Raw genomic sequence first — 23,148 nt, forward strand, 5'->3', positions numbered from 1 at the left:
GGATGGCCTGGAGGGAAAGCAGAGGTGGGTTAGGGGGCTCTCCTAGCCACATGAGAGGAAAAGGAAGATGAAGAAGGGCTGGGCCGGGAGTGGTAGCAGAGGACTTGGGAAGAAGTGAGCAGATTTGCAAGCTACTGAGGAGGTAAATCCACAGGGTTTGTGTGGAGAGACGGAGGGGGAGGCACCCCCTGTCAGGTACCCCCAGGCCTGCAGCCCCTCACCCCTACTATCAGGGCAAGGTGCTTCAGTTGAGGCACCATGCTAGATCTTATCCCTATAAGAAGTGGGTTCTAAACCTTGGAGTCAATAGAGACTTTCCTTTGTTTTTTTTTTGGAATGCCATGACATCCATGTGCCACACCTGGGCTCACCCACTTAGCAACATTCACTCCAACAGCACAAGCCTGCAATTGTGTATGGTATTATTTGCTCATTAAGTCTGAAAGAAACTATTTTACTCCTGCCCAAAGGCCTGTAAAAAGACATCTTTCAGTAAATCCACCACCAGACTCTCCAAGACAGTGAATTCTAGAGTCCTCCTCACCTTCTGTGGCTGCCTCATTTGCCACTACGTCCCTGGCGACGGGGCCCGACTGCCCAGCCAAGGATGGGGTCACTGCTGCCAGGAACCAGGCTGGGCCAGAGATGTCGCACATGGCACTTTATTCCTGCTTCTGATATATACAGGTATGTACAGTTGGTGTGAGCCTATGGTACACTATTTCACAAAATTATCTTACATCCTGTGCACACTTCTGGGCGGGAAGTGGCAGACTGCTCCGAAAAGCCCACGGCTAGTGGAGGGAAAGGATGCTCACAGGAGCCACCCCCTCTCCAAAGACATTCACGGGGGCTGCCCGCCCCCTTCCCCAGTACTGAGGCCCTCCCACGGACCATCTGGACCTCCCACCTGCTCTCAGCACTAGTTTCTTCCTGAGTCTTTCTCCTCCAGTGGAAGAACATTTTGTGGGGGAGGAGGAAGCAGCAGCAATGGCTCCCACTCACCGACGGTGGCCCTGCTGCCCGCCACCCAGAGCCTGACTGCCCCTATTGGACGTGGACAGCAGGAGCGGAATCCTCCCCACGCTGTGGGCCCTGGTGCACCCTGGCCTCACGGGGCGCTAGCATGCATCTTCTCCAGGCAGCTCGTCCAGAACGTGACCAGCCGGTTGTCGCGGTTGATGCAGAAGTCCGTGAAATCCCTGAGCAGCCGATCAGCAAACTTCTCATCCCCTGTGGCACTAGATCGCCACGTCTTGGTCAGCATGGTGTTGTAGGCCCAGTTGTAGCCAACCCGCTCCTCACAGAACATGTTCTGGTTAGTGGAGCTGGTGGAGTTTCGCCGACGTCGCTGCTGCCCCGAGAACTTTCGCCTGGAGTAGGGCAGCTGCAGGAACACTGTTCCTGAGAAGCAAGATGCCCTGTGTCACCACCACCACCGGGAGGGTTCCCAGGGCAGATGTGGTGGCTCTGCAACCACAGGCTCAATCAAGAGAAGCCGCCCCCGAGCATAGGCTCCTGCCACAGGGACCCACCTGCCCCACATTTTGCCTGCAGGGTCTCACCTGTAACATGGATGTACTGAGGCTTGTTCTCGGCAGGGAAGTTAAAAGCAGAAGCAGAATATTTATCTTGTACAAACCCAAACCTAAGGGAAGGACGGGAAGACACACAGATTAGGGCCTCCTCAGCTAAAGGGACAAGGGGAACAAATGTGACTAAGAGGACTGACAGCCTGAGCTAGAGGGGCCTGGAAAGATCTCTTTCAAGATGGAACATTCAAGGGGCGCCTGCGTGGCTCAAAGTGTCCGACTTTGGCTCAGGTCATGATCTCGCAGTTTGCAGGTTTGAGGCCCGTGTTGGGCTCTGTGCTGGCGGCTCAGAGGCTGGAGCCTGCATCAGATTCTGTGTCTCCCTCTCTCTCTGCCTCTCCCCCACTCATGCTCTGTCTCTCTCTCTCTCTCTCTCTCTCTCTCTCTCTCTCTCTCAAAAATAAACATTAAAAAAAAAAAAAAAAGATGGCTGCTTCTTTTCTCCCATCCCGTACCTCTTCTCTGCCTCTCACTGGAATCCACATCACACCCTATGTGGGGCAAGGTGCCCATCCACATGCTTGAGAGGGGAAGGTCCTTATCTTAATTCACCTAGCCACACCTCTTTCCCTTAGTTCTCCCAGACAAACACATAGTAGGCCCTCGAACAAGGCTCTGAATTGAAATAGAATAAATTATCTTAACTGAAATCCTCTTCTTAAAAATGAGGCACACGATTCTAGGGCTCTCTGCTTTGCTGTGTTCTAGAAATGGGCAAGAGGGGCCACTTTTCATCTATGACTTATTAGATTCTGCTTCTCATCTATGGCTTGTTCTATTCCGGGTTTTTCTATTTCCGTCACACACATTTATTACAGCTCTACCTGCTAAGTGCTGTAAAGGACACATTAACAGATGTGGCTCTTGCCCTGAGTCTGAGAGGTTTATGTAATGAAGGCAGCAATGTAGGTAGAACTAAAGGAGGTAAAACACCTGTCTCCTTTTCACTGCATCCTCTATATAAGCTGTGAGCTTTACACTGACATTCACTAATTATTTATCAAAGAACACATGAAATCAAATATGCAAGTTAAATGGATAAGCTAATGTGCACTCAAAGCTCTGTCATGTATAGGCTGACCCTATCATGTGTAGGAATGGCTCTGGATTTTGCCTTTCTTCTTCTCCATTTTCCAATTAAGGCTATTTATTTACTCAGCATAGATCAGCCTGACCAGACTCTTGCCTCATTTCTTCTTTAGATCACGAGGAAGATCTTTAAGTTTAAAAAGGCAATTTAAGCACATGGTGCTTGGCCCCCTCACTGTCCACTTGGGGAGCACATGAGCCAGGACTATGGTGAGGGCAGGGCGGGGGGGGGGGGGGGGGTGGTGCTCAGTCCCACCCAGACAAAAATAAAGGAGGAGCTGGGGAGCCACAGCAGGGGTAGGATGGATGGATCAGCTTCTCTGGACCCATCTCTAACTCCATCCGAGATGAATCTTATGGATGGGCTAATGTTTCCTTTTGGAGCCACATTCTAACCTAGAGTTCCATTCTGTGCAAAAGCTATTCTGGGCAAGGCACATTGCCTTGGTGCTTAAATGGAAACAAAAATGAGAAAAATGCATACCCTTGTCCCCCAGGGACCCCTAAACTAGTGTAATAGATGGATAGAGTGTATTGGAAAAAAAGGAGGGATTTAGAGAGGAGAGACCTGGGAATCTGTGGTGGGACAAGACTGACAGGTGTAGAACGGGGGTGAGGGCTTAGGGGAGAAGGTTTAGTGGGTAAGGTGGGTCTGGGTGGAGAAGGGGGAGCAGAGTGAGGTGGGGAAGGGGGAGAATGTTTAGGTATAGGGACACACAGTAGAGTCCATGCAGTGATACACAGAATAGAAGACGTGAAGAGTCTGAAGGCTGAAAAAGCACTCTGAAGAGGACAGGGCAAAGTTTAGATATGACTAGGATCTAGATGAGTTTGGATCAGGAGGGGAATGCTGTGAAGAAAAAAGCACATCTGACAAATAAAGGCCATGTCCCAAGTGACATCTAGTCAGCAAAATCCAATGACCACCCAATGATATCCATGGGAAGCATCAGACCTGCTTATAAACTTGTCAGTTGGCTGGGGTCTTCCTAATAATACCTACTGCCTACCAAGGGCTTCTTAGGTGCTGGGAACTCCAGAGAACCCTCCCGACAACCCAGTGAAGGGTGAGAAAATGAAGGTGAAGCAGTTCCAAAACTTGTTCACGGTTCCTCAGCCAGATGCTGGTGGAGGCGGAGGTGAACCAGGCTTGTCTGCTTCCTGCATCGAGGCCCTTTGCCACCGACCCACTGTACTCCCCACCTTTTGCCCCCAATCAGCACCCACTCCTGCTGAAAGAAGCAGCCAGTCTATGGTGGGCAGGGGGCAGGAGGGAGGTTCGTGGTGGGGTGGTAACAGCTTAAGATGTTTGAATAAGATGACAGGACACTGAAGAAGGTGCAGAGAGAGGATTATGGAAGCAGGAACAGAGGACTTACTTCTGCCATGATTAACATGAAGTGGACATTGCCTAGTGCATTCTGGAGACAAAGCTGGACTGGTTTGAGGGGTAGACAGCTAAGCCCAGGAAAGCCCTTTCCTGGCACACATATTAGGCGCCAGTAAAAACCTATGAACTTATCTATTGCTTTTTAACCCTTCATTATCTTTTCAACATGTGTCTAGAGGCTTGAGACACGTTTTACAGTTTTTCATCTATGTAATCTCCTGGACAGCTTGGACCAGGGTCTTGTTGGAGGCTAAGGAGGGAGCTCTATGCTCTCCCTTCAACTGGAAGAAAGTAATGAGGTCCGAAAAACAATAGCTACAGGAACTGACAGGTAATGCTTATCTTTGAAACCAAGGCAAAGGGTCCTGTTGGAGGTCAGCAGCAAGGCTGTCATTGGTGGGCCAGATCCATTTCCCCAGAAATGAAACAAACTGGGTTTGGGTTTGGTAATTGCTGGATAGTCACTGATGCCCTCCCACTATACCTTCTTGCTCAGGGACCAACCTGTGTGCAATGGCTTCCTGGAAAAGGTGCATTCGATCCCAGTATGTTTCCGGTTCAAAGCCTAAAAGGAGAAAAGAATAAAAGCAGGGGTGTGATTCCAAGGTTTGTAATTCTTCCTGGCTTTGGCCTTCTGTACCCTTCACTTCTCTTGGCCATTTCTCCCCCGTCAGCTTAAGCACGCTTTTCCACACTACCTGCTTTTGAAAGACCAGCCTCTGTCCCAAGGACCAATTGTGTTTTCTCACCATCCCTTCCCCAAAGCTCTATCAGGTTCTGAAAGGCACTCGTTGCTCACACTCAGCAACGAGTGTGAGCTACCGGAACTTGATGTAAGCCTCGTTCTAATGACTCCCTATACCAAAAGTGGAAAGGAACATGATGTTAAAGTACAAACAAAAGATAAGCTTTACATGCGTGTTATCTGCTTCTAAGGAGAAAAAAAAATTTTTTTATTACCAATGTTCCATTTCCCTACAAGGAAAGACAATATTATAAGCTCCATTTTAGGAATGGGGAAATCGAAGCAAATAAATACGAAAATTATTTTTGGAAAAGTGATAGGCTGGGGAGGGCAGGAGGGCACAGAAGTGTCTTTCTCCATTGCCTGCATCATTGCTCCAGCCTTGCTTCTTCTGCACAGCTGGTGTGAAGACTGAGAGCTGATGAGGAGGTGGAGGCTGAGGCCAGGTGTCACACAGCAACAGGCAATGGGCCAGCACTGCTCTTGGGACCAAGATGCTGACGGCTGGAGGTGCAACTTCACGAGACATGAAAACAGGGGCTCTGTACGTTTTGGAATTTTCTATCTAGGATACATTTGAAGGTTCTAGGCAACTAAAGAGCAAAAAAGAAAGAAAAAAGGCTTTGGCTTTAATAGGAAAAACACGTACAGCAGCTTCCTCGTCAGATGTTTAAGATTTTGTATCCACTGTTATTGGAAGGGGAGATAATAGGAAGAGAGTAGCACAGAAGCAAGAAAATCGACTTTTAGATTTAAGCCCTTATTCCTTTAAACTAGGCCTCCTTTCTTCAGTAACCGTGCCTGTAACCATGGCAACCAACAGAGGATGCTGGTCTTAAAGCCTGGGTTACAACTGGCAGGGAAAACCATCAGCTCACACAAAAAATGTCCTCCAATGCCAGCCTTGCCAGCAATCCTGTGCTGTTACAGTGAAGGTGGAAAACCCCAGAAGAATCTCTGGCTGGTGTGGGGGAAGTGTCTCCTGAGCATATTAAAAACAGTAGCATGAGGCAGTTGCCTGGCTTGAAATCATCAGATACGAATATAATCATGTGGCATTTCAGGACTGTCATGGTCCTCTCATAGCCTTAGCTGCTGTGAGGTTAGAGAATGTGCGTGTGTGTGTGTGTGTGTGCGCTCGCGTGTGTGTATGTGTGTGTGAAGGGCACTCTGTCGACTCTAAGGATCACAGATCTATGCCCTCTAGTGGCTCTGTGGGGCCCACCTGGAACCCCAGCCATCACTGGAAACACTGTGTCTACATAAAAATGTCTTCTGAGATGTAAACAAAGAATATACAGACAGGCCTTTGGAACACAAGCTGTTTGTACCACCGGGGCAGCCCGTCACAGGAAAGGTGCGGGGACACTTAGTGTGCTCTCCCTGACCTGGAGGGACCTCTCACCCCTGGGCTGTTCTCTTCCACCAACCATGATGCAGACTTACATGGACAAAAGAAGAAACCACTTCCCTTACACCAAAAGTTTTTCCATTCACACTTACAATTTCTACATCTGAGAAACCAAAGGGCTACTGTTTTTTTTTTTTTTAACTTTTCATTTTAAAAAAGGTCATCTGTGAGTTCACCAAGAGCTCTGGAGGAGCTCTTTATATGTTCATCACAATGGGCAACTAATTGGTGATAAAAAGTTCTGTGCTGTGTGAAGTAAGTCTTGTTCCTTCTGTCTGTCCTACACCTGCCCTCAGAGATCGGCTGGGCTCAGGTGGAGCAGCAGGGTGGCTCAGCCCACTGCCTCCCCACGTTTAGATTGACAGCCCTCTCAGGGGAAGGGCTCAGAGCCCTGCTGTCCTCCTATGAGCCCCCTCCTGCTCTGTCTTCCTTGCAACGCAGGACTCGAGCCACATGTAGTGTTCCAGGTGCTGACACAGTACAGCTTTGCAAAATAGGACACTGTATCTTGTTCTGCTTTCAATGCCTCCCTTAAGGTTCAAATTCCCACAGCCCAAGCCAGTAAGGCTGGAGCACAGAAAGGAGAGTGTGGGGAGAATACCAGTGCCACTCGTGATTTACAGTGTATCATACCTTCTCCCACTCACCATCTGCTCCAGGTCTCACAAGGGTCTTCCTGAGTTGGCAAGGCAGCTTTAAACTTTATGTGCTCTCATTTGAGGGATAAGGAATTTGAAGCTCAGAGACATTAAGTGACTTACCCAGGGTTACCCAGCCACTAAGTGAAAAACCAGCATTAAACCTAGATCATTTTGATCCCTTGTCCAAAGGCTCCCTCTGTGCACTAGGCTGTGTCAATTAGATACCTAGAGAGGTGGCCTTACTCATGGAGATAGAACCTCCAGAGGGGAGTATCTCTTACTATCGAACAGATGCTCGCTGCCCTCCTTGAGCAGGCAGCTGATGTTGAGTGGGATGAAGAGCTGAGCTCGAAGTGGATCACCATACAGGTAACTGGGCAGCGCAAAGGGACCCTCCAAAACGGGGACCAACAGAAAGCCGCAGGAAGTAGCTTTTCGATGCCAGCCTTGGACCTGGTGGGAAGCACAGAAACAGTGTCATCTCCAAGTTAATTCAGACAAGAGAAAATACTTCCCAAGGAGCGAAGCCGCCACAGTGGCGGCATACATATTGATTGGCATGTTGATTTATTAATGTTCACTGGATCCAAACCAATCCTGGTCAGGAAAATGCACAGTTTAGCCTCCTGACAAATACCTGAAAAACTGTGAGTTAAGCACACAGCTCGTCCTCACAGCTTTATGCAACTTCAGTGTTTCTTCTGGAAGGAAGAGACTGGAGAGAGCTATTTCTTGCCTCCTAAATCGCCTTCTCATTCTACAGGATGTTGTAGGAAGGTCACAGGATATAAGTTAAGTCCTTCTAATTATGTCCTTTATCAAAAATTTACTAAGTCCAAAGTATCAAATAGGAAAACAATCCACTCAAGCTGGCTGAAAGGGACATGACGCAGGGTGCGAGATGACTGTGGTGGCCTCTGGCCAAAAGCGATAAGCCCTGACCTGGCGGAATGAGAGCCACTCTCCCACAAACTCCCAAAAGCTGTCTGTCCAAAGATTGAGAACAAAAGTTAACTGCGGCAGCAAGACAAACCTCCCCATCAATAACATTTTCTCAGAGAAAAGTGGCAATTTTCTACACTTTAAGATATTTTTTTAATCATAAAACTGTGTATATTTAAAAAAAAAAAGTTGGTGCACATGGCTCTGGCATACAGAAGAGATTTGTGTTAAATGTTATTTCAAAAAAATCTAGTTTGAGCCATAACTTGATTTAAACAAATATGAGTATGTCAAAAATTGAAGGGGACCACTCTTAGCTGTTTTCCCAGAAACACCTGTAACAACAACAATATATCAACAACAAAAACCAAGATCACTGTTCAACCAAAATAACTTTTTTTAAGATTTTATTAAAAAAAAATTTTTTTAAAGTTTATTTTGAGAGAGAACACAAGTGGAGAGGGGGCAGAGAGAGAGAGGGAGACAGAGGATCCAAAGTGAGCTCTGTGCTGACAATAGAGAGCCTGATGTGGGGCTCAAACTCACAAACCGTGAGATCATGACCTGAACTAAAGTCAGACACTTAACACTAAGGCTCTTTTTATTTTATGTAATATTTTTAAATGTCATATTTTATAAATATGCATTATAATATTATAAATATTATATAATATAAATATGTGCATAATATTTACCCTAATAAAATGTGATTTATAACAAATTTGGACACTACCTTAAAATAATAATTAATCTACAGTGCGCCTGGGTGGCTAAGTCAGTTAAGCATCCGACTTCAGCTCAGGTCATGATTTCACAGTTCATGGGTTCGAGCCCCGTGTCCGGTTCTGTGCTGACAGCTCAGAGCTTGGAGCCTGCTTCAGATTCTGTGTCTGCCTCTCTCTCTGCCCCTCCCCTACTCATGTTCTCTGTGTCAAAAATAAATTAAAAAACATTAAAAAAAATTTTTTTTAATAATAATTAATCTACACTAGAGATTTCTAAAAACCTAACAACCTAACAAAATATAGTTGACTCTTGAACAACATGGGGTTAGGGATGCCACCACCCCATGCAGTAAAAAATCTGAATATAACTTTTGGCTCCCGAAAAACTTATGCTTACAATAAAGTTAGAAAAAAGAAAACATTATTAAGAAAATCATAAGAGAAAATACATTTATAGTCCTGTCCTGTACTTCTAAAAAAAAAAAATCCACATATAAGTGGATCCATGCAGTTCAAACCTGTGTTGTTCAAGGTTCAAAACTGTAATGATAAAGGGATTAGCAGCTTTCCGTGGGTTTTACATGAATTGGTGGGAAAAGTGTATTTTGAAAAGACTGTTGCCATATTCCCCTGAGGAGATACTCTTCTTTCTGCCAAACTGTGACTATATGTGCATGTCCATGAATGTTATGGTCATGTTCTGAGACAGGACTATTAGTGGGGCTTCCAAGGAGAATGCTTAGCCTATTGGGTCAGAGGGTTAGTTCTGCCTGGAGGGAGTGGTCATCTCAGTGTTGACTGGCTGGGGAAGTGCCAGTGACTTCTATAAGCTGAACCAGACAGGTGGCTTGGTGTCTTTTTTGATTTGGACCTTAAGTATGTTCCAGTGTTCCAGGGGAGGGGTCCTCAGGGGCACTAAGGCCATGTGCAGGCAGACTGGGGCTGGACAGACAGAGACCCAGACAAATCTCTTCCCCAGGATATCATGTCTTGTGGGACAAAACTAGGCCTCTGAGCCCTGGACAGAAAAACTATATGCTGGCAGCTGATGTTGTGCTCACTCTCTTTGGTCATCTCCTAGCTTTCCATAAAGTCTTTCTGAACTTTCTGGCTGCTCTCAGCTCCGTGATGAGATGTTTGAGCCAGTGTGGGAGGAGAGCGGGACCCTGTTAAAGCTTGAGAAAAACATTCCTTTGGATTGAAGGGGAGTGTATAAAATGAGTGGCAGACTGCAAAGATGGTTAAAGAGAGCACCTGGAAGATACTGACAGCTTGGCTACGGAGTATCTGTTCCACGGGTGCTGGGACTGAGGGTGGGGAGTGGCCTGAGTGTGGGCAATGAGTGACCTGATTAGACAGGCCAGGGAAGACTGGAGGAGGAAAGACAGGCAGAAGGCCAATTAAAAGAGGGCTTCTGAGCTCTGGCACTCATGACATCTGGGCTGGTTAATTCTTTGCCCTAGAGACTGTCCTGTGAGATGCATTGTAGGATGATGCACAACATCCTTGGCCTGTACCCACTAGATGCCAGTGGGTGCACTCTTCTACCATTTCTGCCAAGTAAAACTGTTTCCAGATATTACCAAATGCTCCCACAGGGGCAAAACTGCACATTCCCCCAACCCCTGTTGAGAGGTAGGGTTAAAAGCAGTCATGTTCATTGATAGGGACTGGTTAAGTAAATGATGATACAAACAATGAGGCAAAACAAAAACAAAAACAAAAACACAACGATCAGGCAGACTTATTTTTGCTGATACTGAGGATATATAATAGGACAAAACAAAATGCAACACTAGTTGCACTTGAACCTTGGACAACACTAGTTTGAAATGCTTGGGTCCACTTATATATGAGTTTTTGTTTTTGTTTTTGTTTTTTAATAAATATGGAAGAGTACTATAAAGGTATTATCTCTTCCTTGTGACTTCCTTAAAAAAAGGAAATCTTACTTTATTGTAAGAACACAGTATGTAATACATATATATAGCATACAAAATATGTGTGACTTGACTGTTTAAGTTATCATTAAGGCTTCAGTTTAACAATAGGGTATTAGTAGTTAAGTTTTGGGGAAGTCAAAAGCTAGACTTGAATTTTTTACTGCATGGAAGGTCGGCATCCCCAGACCCTCCATTGTTCAAGTGTCAACTAAGTATGTAGTCCAAGCTACCATATGTTAAAAAAAAAAAAAAAAAAAAAAAAAAAAAAGGGCAACAAAGCTTTGTATATGCATATAATCTCTCTAGAAGTACACTCAATAAAGTGGTAGGGTATTGCTTCTATTATTTTTTTTTTTAATATTTTATTTAATCTTTAAACCCAGTGTGGGGCTTGAACCCACGACCTCAAGATCAAGAGTTGCATGCTCTACTGACTGAGCCAGCCAGGTGCCCCAGGTGGTTGCTTTTAGATGGGAGTCCCAGGGAACAGGATAGGACAAGGCTGGGAGAGGGACTTTTCACTCTAGACCAGTGATTCTCAACTGGGGGCAATACTCCTCTTCCCTGGGGACATGTAGCAATACCTGCAGATGTTCTGTTTGTCACAAAGAGGGTGTGTTACTGGCATTTAGGGTAGAGGCCACAGATGCTGCCCAAAATCCTACAATGCACAGTACAGCCCCCCCACAAGAGAAAATTATCTGGCCCTAGATATCAAGAGTGCCAAGGCTGAGGGGCACCTGGGTGGCTCAGTCAGTTGAGCTGCCGACTTCAGCTCAGGTCATGATCTCATGGTTCGTGAGGTCAAGCCCCACATCAGGTTCTGGGCTAATAGCTCAGAGCCTGGAGCCTGCTTTGGAATCTGTGTCTCTCCCCCTCTCCCGCTCACACTCTATTTCTCTCTCTCTCTCAAAAGTAAATAAAAATTAAAAAAAAATTTTTTTTAATAAACAAATAAAGTAAAAAAAAAGAGTGCCAAGGCTGAGAAATCCCAACCTATTCCCTTTAAGCTGTTTGAAGTTTTTACTGTGTTTAAATTTTTTGTATGAGGCTATTCCAGCAGTGTAGGTGAAAGGTAACTGGAGCCTGAAGTAAAGAAAACAAAAAGTGACATGAATCTCTACCAAGCATCCACTGTCCCCCTCTGCAAGGTGAGCCAAGGCCCTGACCACAGCATGATGAGGTTCTCACCATCTCGAAGAGGACGGCGGCGGTCACTGCCATCCAGTGGAGCTTGATCTCGAAGGCCGCATTCAGGGAGAAGTTGCCATGATAGTAACAGCTGCACCACTCTAGCCGGTCTGTGCGGTTGTTCACATCCACGTCCAGGGTCACAGTCCTCTGCTCCGGGACAGTGGCAGCTATGTCAGAGCATTGGAGGGGTCCCAAGAGAGAGAGGGAAAAGAAGGAGCAGGATGAAGAGGAAGAACAAAATGCAGAATTACCTAACAGAAAATCACAGATTCTAGAAGCTTCCTGAAAATCATCTAGTCTGGGGGTCAGCCAGCTTTTTCCATAAAGGGACAGATAATATTTTAGGTTTCACAGGCTATGTGGTCCCTGTTTCAGCTACTCAACTCTGTCATCATAGTGCACAGCAGCCAGAGATGTTATGTAAATGAATAGGTTGGGCTGTGTTCCAGTAAAACTTTATTTACAAAAAACAGAAGGATTTTTTTTTTTAGGGCAGTGAAACTATTCTGTATGATACTACAATGGTGGATACCTGTCATTACACATCTGTCTAAACCCGAGATGTACACACCAAGAGTGAACTCTAATGGAAACCTTGGGTGGTGGCATGTTAACGTAGGTTCAATTTTAACAAATGCCCTGTTCTGGAGCAGGGCATTGATAGCGCGTGTGTTGGGGCAGGAATTATATGAAAACTCTGTACTTTCTACTCAATTTTGCTGTGAGCCAAAAAGTGCTCTAAAAATAAAAATTATTATACAACAAACAAACAGATGGTAGTCCAGATTTGGCTGGTTAATAATGCCACAGTTTGCCTCCCCCAGTCTGATCCAACTCCTTCACTTACAGATGAGGAAGTAGTAGTAGCCCATGGAAGGGAAATGCCTTGCCCAAGACCAGAGTCAGAGCTTCAGCTTCAGGCTGAACTCCAGATCTTCTCATTCCAGTGACCCACAGAAGGACACAATGGGACAGACAGCACAGACCACAGTGAGGAGGAAGTCTTGATTTTCTGGTTTCAACCCAGGAAGGCAATAGTTCTACAATATGTTCTCAAGAAATGAAACCTCATAATGAAGCTCAACACCCTGTTCCATTGACTGTGTTGCTTTCAGATCCCAGGTCGGTTTCAGACTAGCTCATCCTGTCTGGAACTCCTGCTCAGAAATCATACTCAAACCCAAGATAGGGATGTTTTAGAGATGGATCAATCAATCTCCTGACCAGACTAATAGCACTAAACAGGGTCAGAAGTAATGAAAAGATCAGGGCTCTGCTCTGCCTGACTGGGCAGTGCTAGACCTAGGGTTTCTACAAACCGTTATCAGCTCCTTTCACCCCCGCCCCCGTGAATCCAATGGTATCTCTTTATCTGAAGCTGTCAGCTTAGTTCTGCATTTGGCAGGTAGAAGCCCTGAGTGGCTTTTATCACTGACAAGGACAAAACAGCTCTTGAGTCAGCAATTTTAATGAACTTCTGTTGGGAGGCAGTGGAGCCATGGCTTAGGATGGTGAATGGGTATACGGCTTATCATTCTCTCAAAACCAGAACACGTAAAATGGGAAATGTTCTTGACATCGAGTTGGAAAATCTGAGCTCTGCCATTTAGCCGTGTGCCCGAGAACATTCTTCAATTCCCCTGGTTTAGTTCCTCGTTTGCAAACTGAGATGGTGCCCGCCCAGCTGCTTCACAGAATAGGGGTGAGGATCAAGTAAAACATGGCTGCCAAGGGGTCACAGATTACCTCCTGTTTTCTCCTTTAGCCACCTCACTTGCAGCTCTCCTGTTCTTCCCTCCTCCCCATTTAGGCTACAAGTTCACCAGTGCTCAATCTGAGGCCTGTCAATGACTCCCATGGATACTGCTTAGCCATCTGTGACAGTTCTGGCTAAAGAACATGGCAACTCCAATACTAAAAGTCTCATCAAAACTAATTTTTATCTCTGCCTTGTGTTCCTGATTCATAGCCCAACCACAGTAGCCTTTCACTTAATAGCCTCAATCAAGGGAGGAAAGCTTTGTTCTCTGGTCTTGGACAGTATATTCCTCCCCCGTGTGAAAAGCCCAGGTCACAAAAGAAAGGGCACTCGACAAACACCAGCAGTGATCTCGCACATCTCTTTTCTCCCATCTGGCATATTCAGTTCAGAACAGGCTGGTGTGAGGAAGCCCAAGCAAGTATACTGTTCAGCCAAGTAAACAGTTATAGGCTCAAGATACCACTGGCTTCATACTTCAGGAGTGAGATCTGACAGTATGGATGCGGCCAGCAGGCTGATGTTGGCAAGGGTGTAAGCCCCAGCCAAGTTGCAGCTTTCAGCGCCTTTTCTGAATCACTCCTTACTTCCATAAGAACAGACTTATTCACCTTGGGACAGTGAGATATAGTGAGTCCCAGTAAATAAGTACAAACCCAGAGAAGGAGCAGACTGAGCATCCTTTACCAGGGTCACAGCGAGGGGGCTAGCAATGACCTGGGCAGGGGATCAGTGCCACTGGAGGAGAGAGTGCAGTCTCAGGTAGGACACTGGAGATCAACGTTAACAACCGGAGCTGCCCAATAACAGAAAGAGTAGTCACAAGAGTGAGTGTCCTGTTGAGAGTTCTCAGGGAGCAGCTGGCTCCCCACTTATTAGGAGTGGGATGGAAAATATTCACACGTCAGGGTTTGGACCAAGATGCTCAGCAGCCTCTTCTGACCCTGAGACCTAGTGGGGTTATCAAGAAAAAGCTGAGAAGTAAAAGGTATCTGCGTGGGCTTAAGGGATTTGGTGTTGCTTCTTCCAGAGTCTCAGATGCCCCTATGGCTCATAGCTCAGTGACACAGGGTGACGTGAGTGGGGGAGTGGGAGTCACCACAGGCCAGGGCAGATAGGACTGTGCAGCACCATCAGGCATATTAAAACAGCTTTCTGCTGAGAAAAACAGCTTTCCAGTTAAGAATCAGAAATGTTTAAAGAGGAACATGTCAAAACAAACAAAAAAGGGAGCAGGTCATAAATGATACATAGGCCCTTTTCCCCCTATAAATCATGTTAATTTTTTTCCTGAGGAAAAACCCCAACACTGAAGACAGTCCAATTCAAAAACAACTCATCTTTCTCACTTAGGTAAATGACACAGCAGAAGTCTATATTCTAACCTGAAAAAAAAGATGGGGAAAAGTATCTCATATTTTAACACAAAGGTCTGAGGGGTGTTACCAGATAGAATTAGCAGTAATAATGCTGTGTCAGGTTTAAAAGGACAAGAAACTCACTTCCTGTTGGAGGGGTGATGGGAAAAGAAGCAGATGAGTGAAATTCCCCTGTAACAATCATGGGAGCCACTGGAAAGCTAATAAAGGGATATCTTCAAGAAAATATGCATGCATGTGAGACTGTCTAGTTTCAGAATCAATGCGGACCCCCTAATGCCCATGTGCAGACACCAGTGAAGAATGCCTGCTTAATAAACTACCTGCCAAAGACATAAATCCTCTCTTCTCTCTTACTCTCCCTATGTTTTGGACAGATGACTTATTTTTCCATATGCTGCTCCTCTTAATGTGCAATTTTCTGAAGTAAACTGGTTAAAAGTATCTTTTAACCAAAGCTAAACTGAAATGATTTGAATCTCATCTTGAGCCTGGGACTATGGTGGGCAAGAGAGAGTTCTACCAGCCTGCTGGAGGAGACTCTGGAAATGAGGATGTTCATACAGAAACTGTCAAGATAGCCTCCAGAACCAGGGTGATGACGCAAAGGGAAAAGTTCCTAAGCATTTTCCAGGAGCAGTAACTCAAACCAAGGAGTAAGCAGGGACGTTGGGCAATGTCAGGAGATATTCTGTCACACTTGAGGGTGGGGTGCTACTGGTAACTAGCAGGTAGGGAGTATGTGGCCTCTTTGTTTCCAAAAGATTTCAAGAAGGTGGAGAATTAGAAATGCAAAACAAGGCAGAGGGGAAGGCGTGACTACCTGGGGGACAGAGGAGCCACTCTCTTCAGTTTTGTCTTCTCCATGCCCCAGTTCTCACAGTGCTGGGGTGAGGCTATAAGGTGAGGCCAAAGCTGTCTGGATCCAAGTGAATCTGAGGATCTGGAAACTGTAATACCTATTAACATTTCCATTCTAGCAGCTGGGCATCGCCAGGCAAACTAAGTAGAAGGTGCTATTTCACTGCAGTCTAGTCTACATTACATTTCCTTCCTTTCTTCCTTCTAGAGGCCTTTTAGGATCTCTCTCTCTAACCTGCTATTGAGACAAACCTCATGACACCCTGCCTAGAGCACACATTATGCCAACCCATCAGTCCAGTCCTTCAGAACAGGGGTCCCATTTCCTACCAGAGGCCACCACCATTCAATAAGTGGGTGTTTTGTCCCTATCTTGGAGCTGCAGGGACCAAAGAAAGGCAGGAAGACTCCTAGTTTACATTCCTCAATGTGGTAAGTACATTTGGGGAGGAAGGGCAGAGGGCAGATTTGCACTCAGCCTGAGTGTTTAGAATGGATAAACTTCAAGGTTCCTTCTTCTTCAGAGATCCTAGGACACTAAGATCCTAGGAAGGCCTGTGGCGGGTACTAAACCAGAAGCGAGCACCAGCTCATATCCCCTGTATTCTGGATGCTTCTTGGGAAAAATGGCCACATTGTCTATTCTCTATTTGTGCAGGGTTAGCACTGTGCCCTGATTTAAGAACTGTCTAACACTGTTTATTGGTTGAGACAATGAGCTTGACCCATGCAGCCAGTGGGAGCTAGTGCAGAAGCCCACCATGCGGACGAACAGAGTACCAGTATGACAGCTGCAGTGGCTCTAATCCTGGTCCACATGGCATTGTTCCCTTGGCTGGCTGCCACTCTCTCTCAGCCACCCACCAGCGCATCCCCAGGTCCCATCTGGGTCGAGCATCTACCTAAAAGTGCAGCTGCCTGGCTCCGCCCCCCAAAGCTTCGGCTGAAAGAGCTGTGTCTGCTTGCATAGGAGGCTGGCCGGCTGGGCAGCCAGGGCAAGAGGAAAGCAGGAATCTCGGAGTGCAAGAGTTCTTCAGCTACAAAGGCCACCTCAAACCACTTGCGCTGGAAGCTGGCGAAATCATCCACTGCTGTCGTGTGCCAGGTAGTGGGCTGCTGCATGGCCACTGGGAAAAGCAAAGGGGAGAGAAAGTGCTTATTTTCTTGATGCAAGGCTGAACCTTGAAAACACTATGCCAAGTAAAAGTAGCCAAACACAAGAGATCACATATTACACGATACCACTTAAATGAAATGTCCAGAATAGGCCAATCCTTAGAGACTGAAGGCAGATTGGTGGTGGCCAGGGGCAGCGGGGAAGAGAAGTTTGGCAGTGACTGTTAACATGCACAAGGTTTCCTTTCAGGGTGATGGAAATGATCTGGACCTAGACAGAGGTGGTGGCGGTTGCACAACACTGGGAATGTACTAAATGCCAGTGTTCACTTGAAAATGGTTAATTTTATGTTACATGAATTTTACTTCAGTTAAAAAAATATGTTTTATCCAGGGGCGCCTGGGTGGCGCAGTCGGTTAAGCATCCGACTTCAGCCAGGTCACGATCTCGCGGTCCGTGAGTTCCAGCCCCGCGTCAGGCTCTGGGCTGATGGCTCGGAGCCTGGAGCCTGTTTCCGATTCTGTGTCCCCCTCTCTCTCTGCCCCTCCCCCGCTCATGCTCTGTCTCTCTCTGTCTCAAAAATAAATAAACGCTGAAAAAAAATTAAAAAAAAAATATGTTTTATCCTCAGTTTCAGACCTCTACTTTCAGAGCAGGTAATAGTAACCAGGTTTTTTTCTACTTGAAGGTAAAAGAGGTATCTATTGGCCAAACTGGGAACATAAGGGAAGAGGTGGCAGCAGACATATCAGTGGCTACCAGAAAAACACCTGCACAGATCCACTTCTGACACGTTCTTGGATAAGAGAGCATAGAGAGAGGGCACTAGCTGCTTCATCTGATGCATGTATGATTCCTGAAACCCAGAGGCTGAGAAGCCATTTGTCTGCAGGAGAGGGTCACTTCCAGCCAAGGTCCTGGTGGGCAATGGCTGGACTGGACAAGCGAGTGTCTCCAGCTCTGACCTTGCTGGAATTGGTCCCCCTCTTGGGAATTGTTTTCTCATTAAAAGGAAAAAAAAAAAAAAGACTTAAATTGTATCTTAGAAAGCATGCTAGGATTTAATAGTCTTTCTGGGGTAAGAAATGGAGTCTAACAAGTAAAAAGTGCTGTAAGTTACTGATTAGAGCCTGGCATGTTATACTCAGAACCACCTGTACTGGATGGGTGGAGAGGGGCACTGTAATTAAAAAGGGTAACCAAAAAATGGCCCGTGGGGATTTCCTCACACCAGATCCCTTGGCCTCTTTTAGGTTTATCTTCCATCCACACTGCTGTGATGAAGAACATACTATAGCTTTAAGAAATACTTGTCACTCCGATTATGCTTAAATTAAGTACAAATGCTCAGGAAGCTGACAGATCTGTCTTCTTAGAATACAAAGTCACACAAGGAACTCAAGAAGCACCATCACTTTAAAGAGCAAGCCAACAGGAAAAACACTTGCCCCTTTGGGCAACAGCATTCGCCTCATCTCTGACCTCGGTCAGGTTCTTTGTCCATGACTATCTTGTAGAAATAGAAGCCGTAGATGAAGGTCCGCCAGACTTCACCAGATGCGTGTGTGATGAGCTGCTCTTCCAGCATTTTCTAGAAGGAGAGACATTGAAACTCTAAAATTCCTGTGGAGGGACATCTTAGAGGTATAGCCCTCGTTTATATGCTGGAGTCAAGGGAGTGACAAAACATCGAGGAGACCCTACCCATCACCCCTCATCAGCCATGATGATTGCTCTATGATAAATGTTGTTCCTGATGTGAATTATATTACACAATGCAAATACATATTATAATACCATCAATTATTTCAAACATATGAAAAATATAAAGAAGATCCAGGTACACCACCACACAACTCGAACAAAGTGAACATTTTGCTTATACTGACTTCAGATCTTTTCTTTCTTTCTTTCCTTTTTTTTTTTTTTGTTCATTTTATTTATTTTAGAATGAAAGAGACAGAGAGTGGGGAAGTGGGGAAGAGGGAGAGAGAGAATCTTAAGCAAGCTCTACAATCAGCATGGAGTCTGACCTCAGGCATGATCCCACAAATCTGGGATCATGACCTGAGCTGAAATCAAGAGTCAAACACTCAACTGATTGAGCCACCCAGGTGCCCTGACTTCAGATCTTTTTATAAAAAAAAGAAAGGGGGAAGGGGGGGATGCCTGGGTGGCTCAGTCAGTTGAGCACCAGACTCTTTGTTTTGGCTCAGGTCATGATCTCACAGTTCATGAGTTTGAGCCCTGCATGGAACCTGTGCTGACAGCATGGATCCTGTTTGGGATTCTCTCTCTTCCTCTCTCTCTGCTCCCCCTCCCCCCACTCTTCCTCTCTCTCTCAAAAATAAACTTAAATATGGACTCTAATATGTCCCATTCCTCCTCCTCTCTCACCAAACCACCAAATAAGTGGTTAGTGTAATGTTGCATTAGTGTAATGTAGTATAATGTTATTCTCATACAGGTTTTAATAATTTTATTATATAGACATGTATTGATAAAGAATATGAGGTATTTTCATGAGATTTTAAATTTTAAATAAAGGACATAATACTGTTGTTATTTTGTATATTGGATTTTCACTCAACATCATGCTTCAGACATTTATCCATGTTGACATGTGTCCCTCCAGCTCATTCATTCTAACTGCTGTAGAAACATTCCAATGTGCAAATAAGAAAATTCAATTCTTAGAGAGACAGGAGTATATGTAATAAGGCACAGGCCATGCAAAACTGCCTATTACGACCCCCAAAGAGACAACTGAGGATTGCATGCTTATTTTTTTTAATTTTTTTTTAATGTTTATTTTTTTATTTTTGAGGGAGACAGAGAGAGAGAGAGAGAGAGAGAGAGCGCGCGCGCGCAAGTGTGAGCAGGGCAGGGGCAGAGAGAGGGAGACACAGAATCCAAAGTAGGCTCCAGGCTCTGAGCTGTCAGCACAGAGCCAGAGACTGCATACATATTTAAGTCAGTTACTGATTTTACATTTCAGTGATGACAAGCCAGCTGGTCAGCATGGTAGTTATTTCTAGTGGGGTCCTCTGTGTGGACAGAATGGTGTGAACCACATCAGCCAACTTGACCTTTCCTATTTTTTTCCTCTCGAGCTTAAACAGTGTCATTAAATTCAGCAAGTGTTTGCTACATGCCTACACCATGTGCCAAACAACATGATGATATGCAAATGGACAAGAAGAGGTAGCTCTGCCCTCAAGAAGTCTGGTCAAGGTGGGAGACAAATGAAATGAGATAGAATTTTCCTTCTGTTGTGCTAAGTGCTATGACAGAATAAAATACAGGGCACCAGAAGGTCCATGAGGCAGAGCCTTGGATCCTGAATGAGCAGGAGTTGACCAGGGGGGATATAGGGGCTCAAGGTCAGAGGGAAGGCATTTCCTGGGAATCTTTTACAGAGATTCCTCCAAGGTTCAAAAGTGCAGACTCCATCCAGAACATTTCAGCTCATGATAAATTCTGACAGATCTTTAAGTCAAGGTATAGTGTCTTTCAAATCAAAACCTGTGGGTTCATTGATTCCAGACAAGCCTCACACTTACTAAAAACAGAGCTTCACCCCAACCTACAGATCACATTACTGAAAAGGGCAGCTGCTTCAGAGACCAACTCTGATTTCATGGGGGTCTGAGCAGACAGTTCTGTGGGTCCTGCCCACACTCTCTCACCTGCATGATGTCGATGGCCATTGCCTGCGTCTGGACACCCTCCACATTGTTCACCAGCCAGTGCACCACCTCCGCACTGATGAAGCAGCATGGTGAGAGGCCCTTCTGTTCCGAGAGCAGCTGGACTCCTGTCCTGAATTCCAACATGGCGGGCAGGAAGCAGGGTATGTATGCACAAGGGCAACAAGCAGAAAGAGAACATGAAAAAGAAGGGACTCCCACTAAAGCATTGAATATCTGAAGGAAGGACCTGTGCAGCACAATTTCTCTACACTATTCCTAAACCCACAGAAATCCGCAAGACAGAACAAAAGGTGTTATAGGGGGAAAAGGAAAAGAGGAAGGAAGAAGGATCTGACATTTAGAGCATTACCTATATTTGTCAGGCATTATACTAGGTAACTTACATAATTATTTCATTTAGTTCTTATATCAAACCTGTGACTTAGCCACTAGTATCCCATTTTACAAACAAGATAACAAAGGCTGAGAGAGGTCAAGTAACCTGTGCAAGGTCTCGCAGCTGGTGAGCAATACAACCAGGTATGAATCCACCAAATCACACTGCCTGTGCATCACCATGGCTCAGGCCTGTGGGATCCTCCCGCCCTTGCACTCAAACACATGATGAGCCACTTACGAGGGGTGCTTCATGGCTTCTAGGATCTCCGTCAGGGTGGAGGATGAGGTTAGGGCGCTTGCTGCCAACTGCTGAGAGCTGTAAACAGAGTGTCCAGTCAGCAAAGCAAAAAGGCACATTCACGGTCATAAGCATGAACCTTAGGAACTACTCCCTCTACTTCTTACAGAGCTAGAGGCCAAAGATGACATTGATACTGATGGTGTTCAAGCAAATGCTAGACAGCTACATCCTTAGGGATATCTCAGAGGGGTTCCTGCTTTCAAAGCGTACACATTAAGATAAAAAAAACAAATCAAAGTGGTTTTGTGTTCAGACTTGCTTCCCTTAATAAGCACCTCCCCTTTTAATAATGCCTCAGGCACTTCCAAGAGATCTCTGTGGACTGTTCTGAGTCCACATCATTTAACCTCACCAGAGAGTGCCAGGTAATGAGGTAAGAGCATGGGGACAGAAGCCCAGTATCTTCACTTACCAGCTGGAGGGGCTCTAACTTTTCTTGGCCTAAGTTTCCTCATCTGAAGAGGGGGATGATACTATTCCTAGATTTCAGTGTTGTTGTGAGGCTAATGCATGTAAAATAGCACGTGTAGGGCTGATACCCACAAAACCCTAAAAGGTAAACATTACTGAATATAATAACATCAACCTTTTGAAACTCAGATTAAAGGAGCAGATGAAGGTCAAAGAGCTGAGAGGTATCAGGGTCCAGGTTTGAATCCAAGTCTGACTGCTTCCAGAGCCCATATCTTTCTACCACCTATTGCCTGAGTTCTTCCTCAATGGGCTGATGGTACCTTTATTTTTGATTTATTTTTTTATTATTTTTTTTAATGTTTATTTATTTTTGAGACAGAGAGAGAGCATGAACGGGGGAGGGTCAGAGAGAGAGAGGGAGACACAGAATCCGAAGCAGGCTCCAGGCTCTGAGCTGTCAGCACAGAGCCTAACGTGGGGCTCGAACTCACGGACTGTGAGATCATGACCTGAGCCAAAGTCGGATGCTCAACCAACTGAGACACCCAGGCGCCCCTATTTATTATTTTTTTAAATGTCTATTTATTTATTTTTGAGAGAGAGTGAGGGAGGGGCAGAGAGAGAGGGAGACAGAGAATCCCAAGCAGGCTCCGCATTGTCAGCACAGAGCCTGACGTGGGGCTCAAACTCACGAACCATGAGATCGTGACCTGAGCTGAAATCAAGACTCGGATGCTTAACCAACTGAGCCACCCAGACTTCCCTGGGCTGATGGTACCTTTAAACATGCTTAATACTCAGCAGCTGAGCCCAGTTCACTGGGTGTGGGACATTCATGGCCATGTACTATACTAAATCTGGGGCTTGTTCCAGAAGCTCAAGTCCATAAAACTTCTCTCTTTCCTCAGCCTCAGCCTTCTCCTATTTGGAGGGTCCAGGACTCAGTGGAACATTTCAGGATCTCAAGTTAAAAAAAGCCTGTGAAGGGACACCTGGGTGGCTCAGTCAGTTAAGCATCTGACTTCGGCCCAGGTCAAGATCTCACAGTTTATGAGTTCAAGCCCTGCATCAGGTTCTGTGATGCCAGCACAGAGTCCACTTCAGATCCTCTGTCCTCCTCTCTCTCTGCCCCTGGCCCACTTGCTCTCTCTTTCTCAAAAAAGAAATAAAAACTTTGGACCTCATCAAAATAAAAAGCTTCTGCACAGTGAAGAAAACAATCAGCAAAACTAAAAGGCAACTGACAGAATGGGAGAAGATATTTGCAAATGACATATCAGATAAAGGGTTAGTATCCAAAATCTATAAAGAACTTATCAAACTCAAAACCCAAAAAACAAATAACCCAGTGAAGAAATGGGCAAAAGACATCAATAGACACTTCTCCAAAGAAGACATCCGGATGACACATGAAAAAATGCTCAACATCACTCATCATCAGGGAAATACAAATCAAAACCACAATGAGATACCACTTTACACCTGTCAAAATGGCTAACATTAACAACTCAGGCAACAACAAATGTTGGCGAGGATGCGGAGAAAGAGGATCTC

At 45.5% G+C, this 23,148-nt stretch overlaps 1 protein-coding gene across 15 annotated transcripts in view; it reads right to left on the bottom strand.

The window, feature by feature from the left end:
- Positions 1 to 649: 649 nt before the first annotated feature.
- DEPDC5 (DEP domain containing 5, GATOR1 subcomplex subunit) overlaps positions 650 to 23,148 on the bottom strand; it is a 127,348-nt gene continuing 104,849 nt past the window's right edge. For all 15 annotated transcript variants that reach the window (XM_045041195.1, XM_019814741.3, XM_019814738.3 and 12 more), the window contains 9 exons: positions 21,118 to 21,195; positions 20,478 to 20,610; positions 18,271 to 18,379; positions 16,574 to 16,798; positions 11,670 to 11,839; positions 7,150 to 7,321; positions 4,576 to 4,636; positions 1,566 to 1,648; positions 650 to 1,404 (listed from right to left, as the gene is read on the bottom strand). In XM_045041195.1, the coding sequence (XP_044897130.1) occupies positions 1,112 to 1,404; positions 1,566 to 1,648; positions 4,576 to 4,636; positions 7,150 to 7,321; positions 11,670 to 11,839; positions 16,574 to 16,798; positions 18,271 to 18,379; positions 20,478 to 20,610; positions 21,118 to 21,195 (1,324 nt within the window). In that variant the 3' untranslated portion in view covers positions 650 to 1,111. The remainder of the gene's footprint in view (positions 1,405 to 1,565; positions 1,649 to 4,575; positions 4,637 to 7,149; positions 7,322 to 11,669; positions 11,840 to 16,573; positions 16,799 to 18,270; positions 18,380 to 20,477; positions 20,611 to 21,117; positions 21,196 to 23,148) is intronic.

Source organism: Felis catus, chromosome D3, assembly GCF_018350175.1.
Source record: "Felis catus isolate Fca126 chromosome D3, F.catus_Fca126_mat1.0, whole genome shotgun sequence".
NCBI lineage: Eukaryota > Metazoa > Chordata > Mammalia > Carnivora > Felidae > Felis > Felis catus.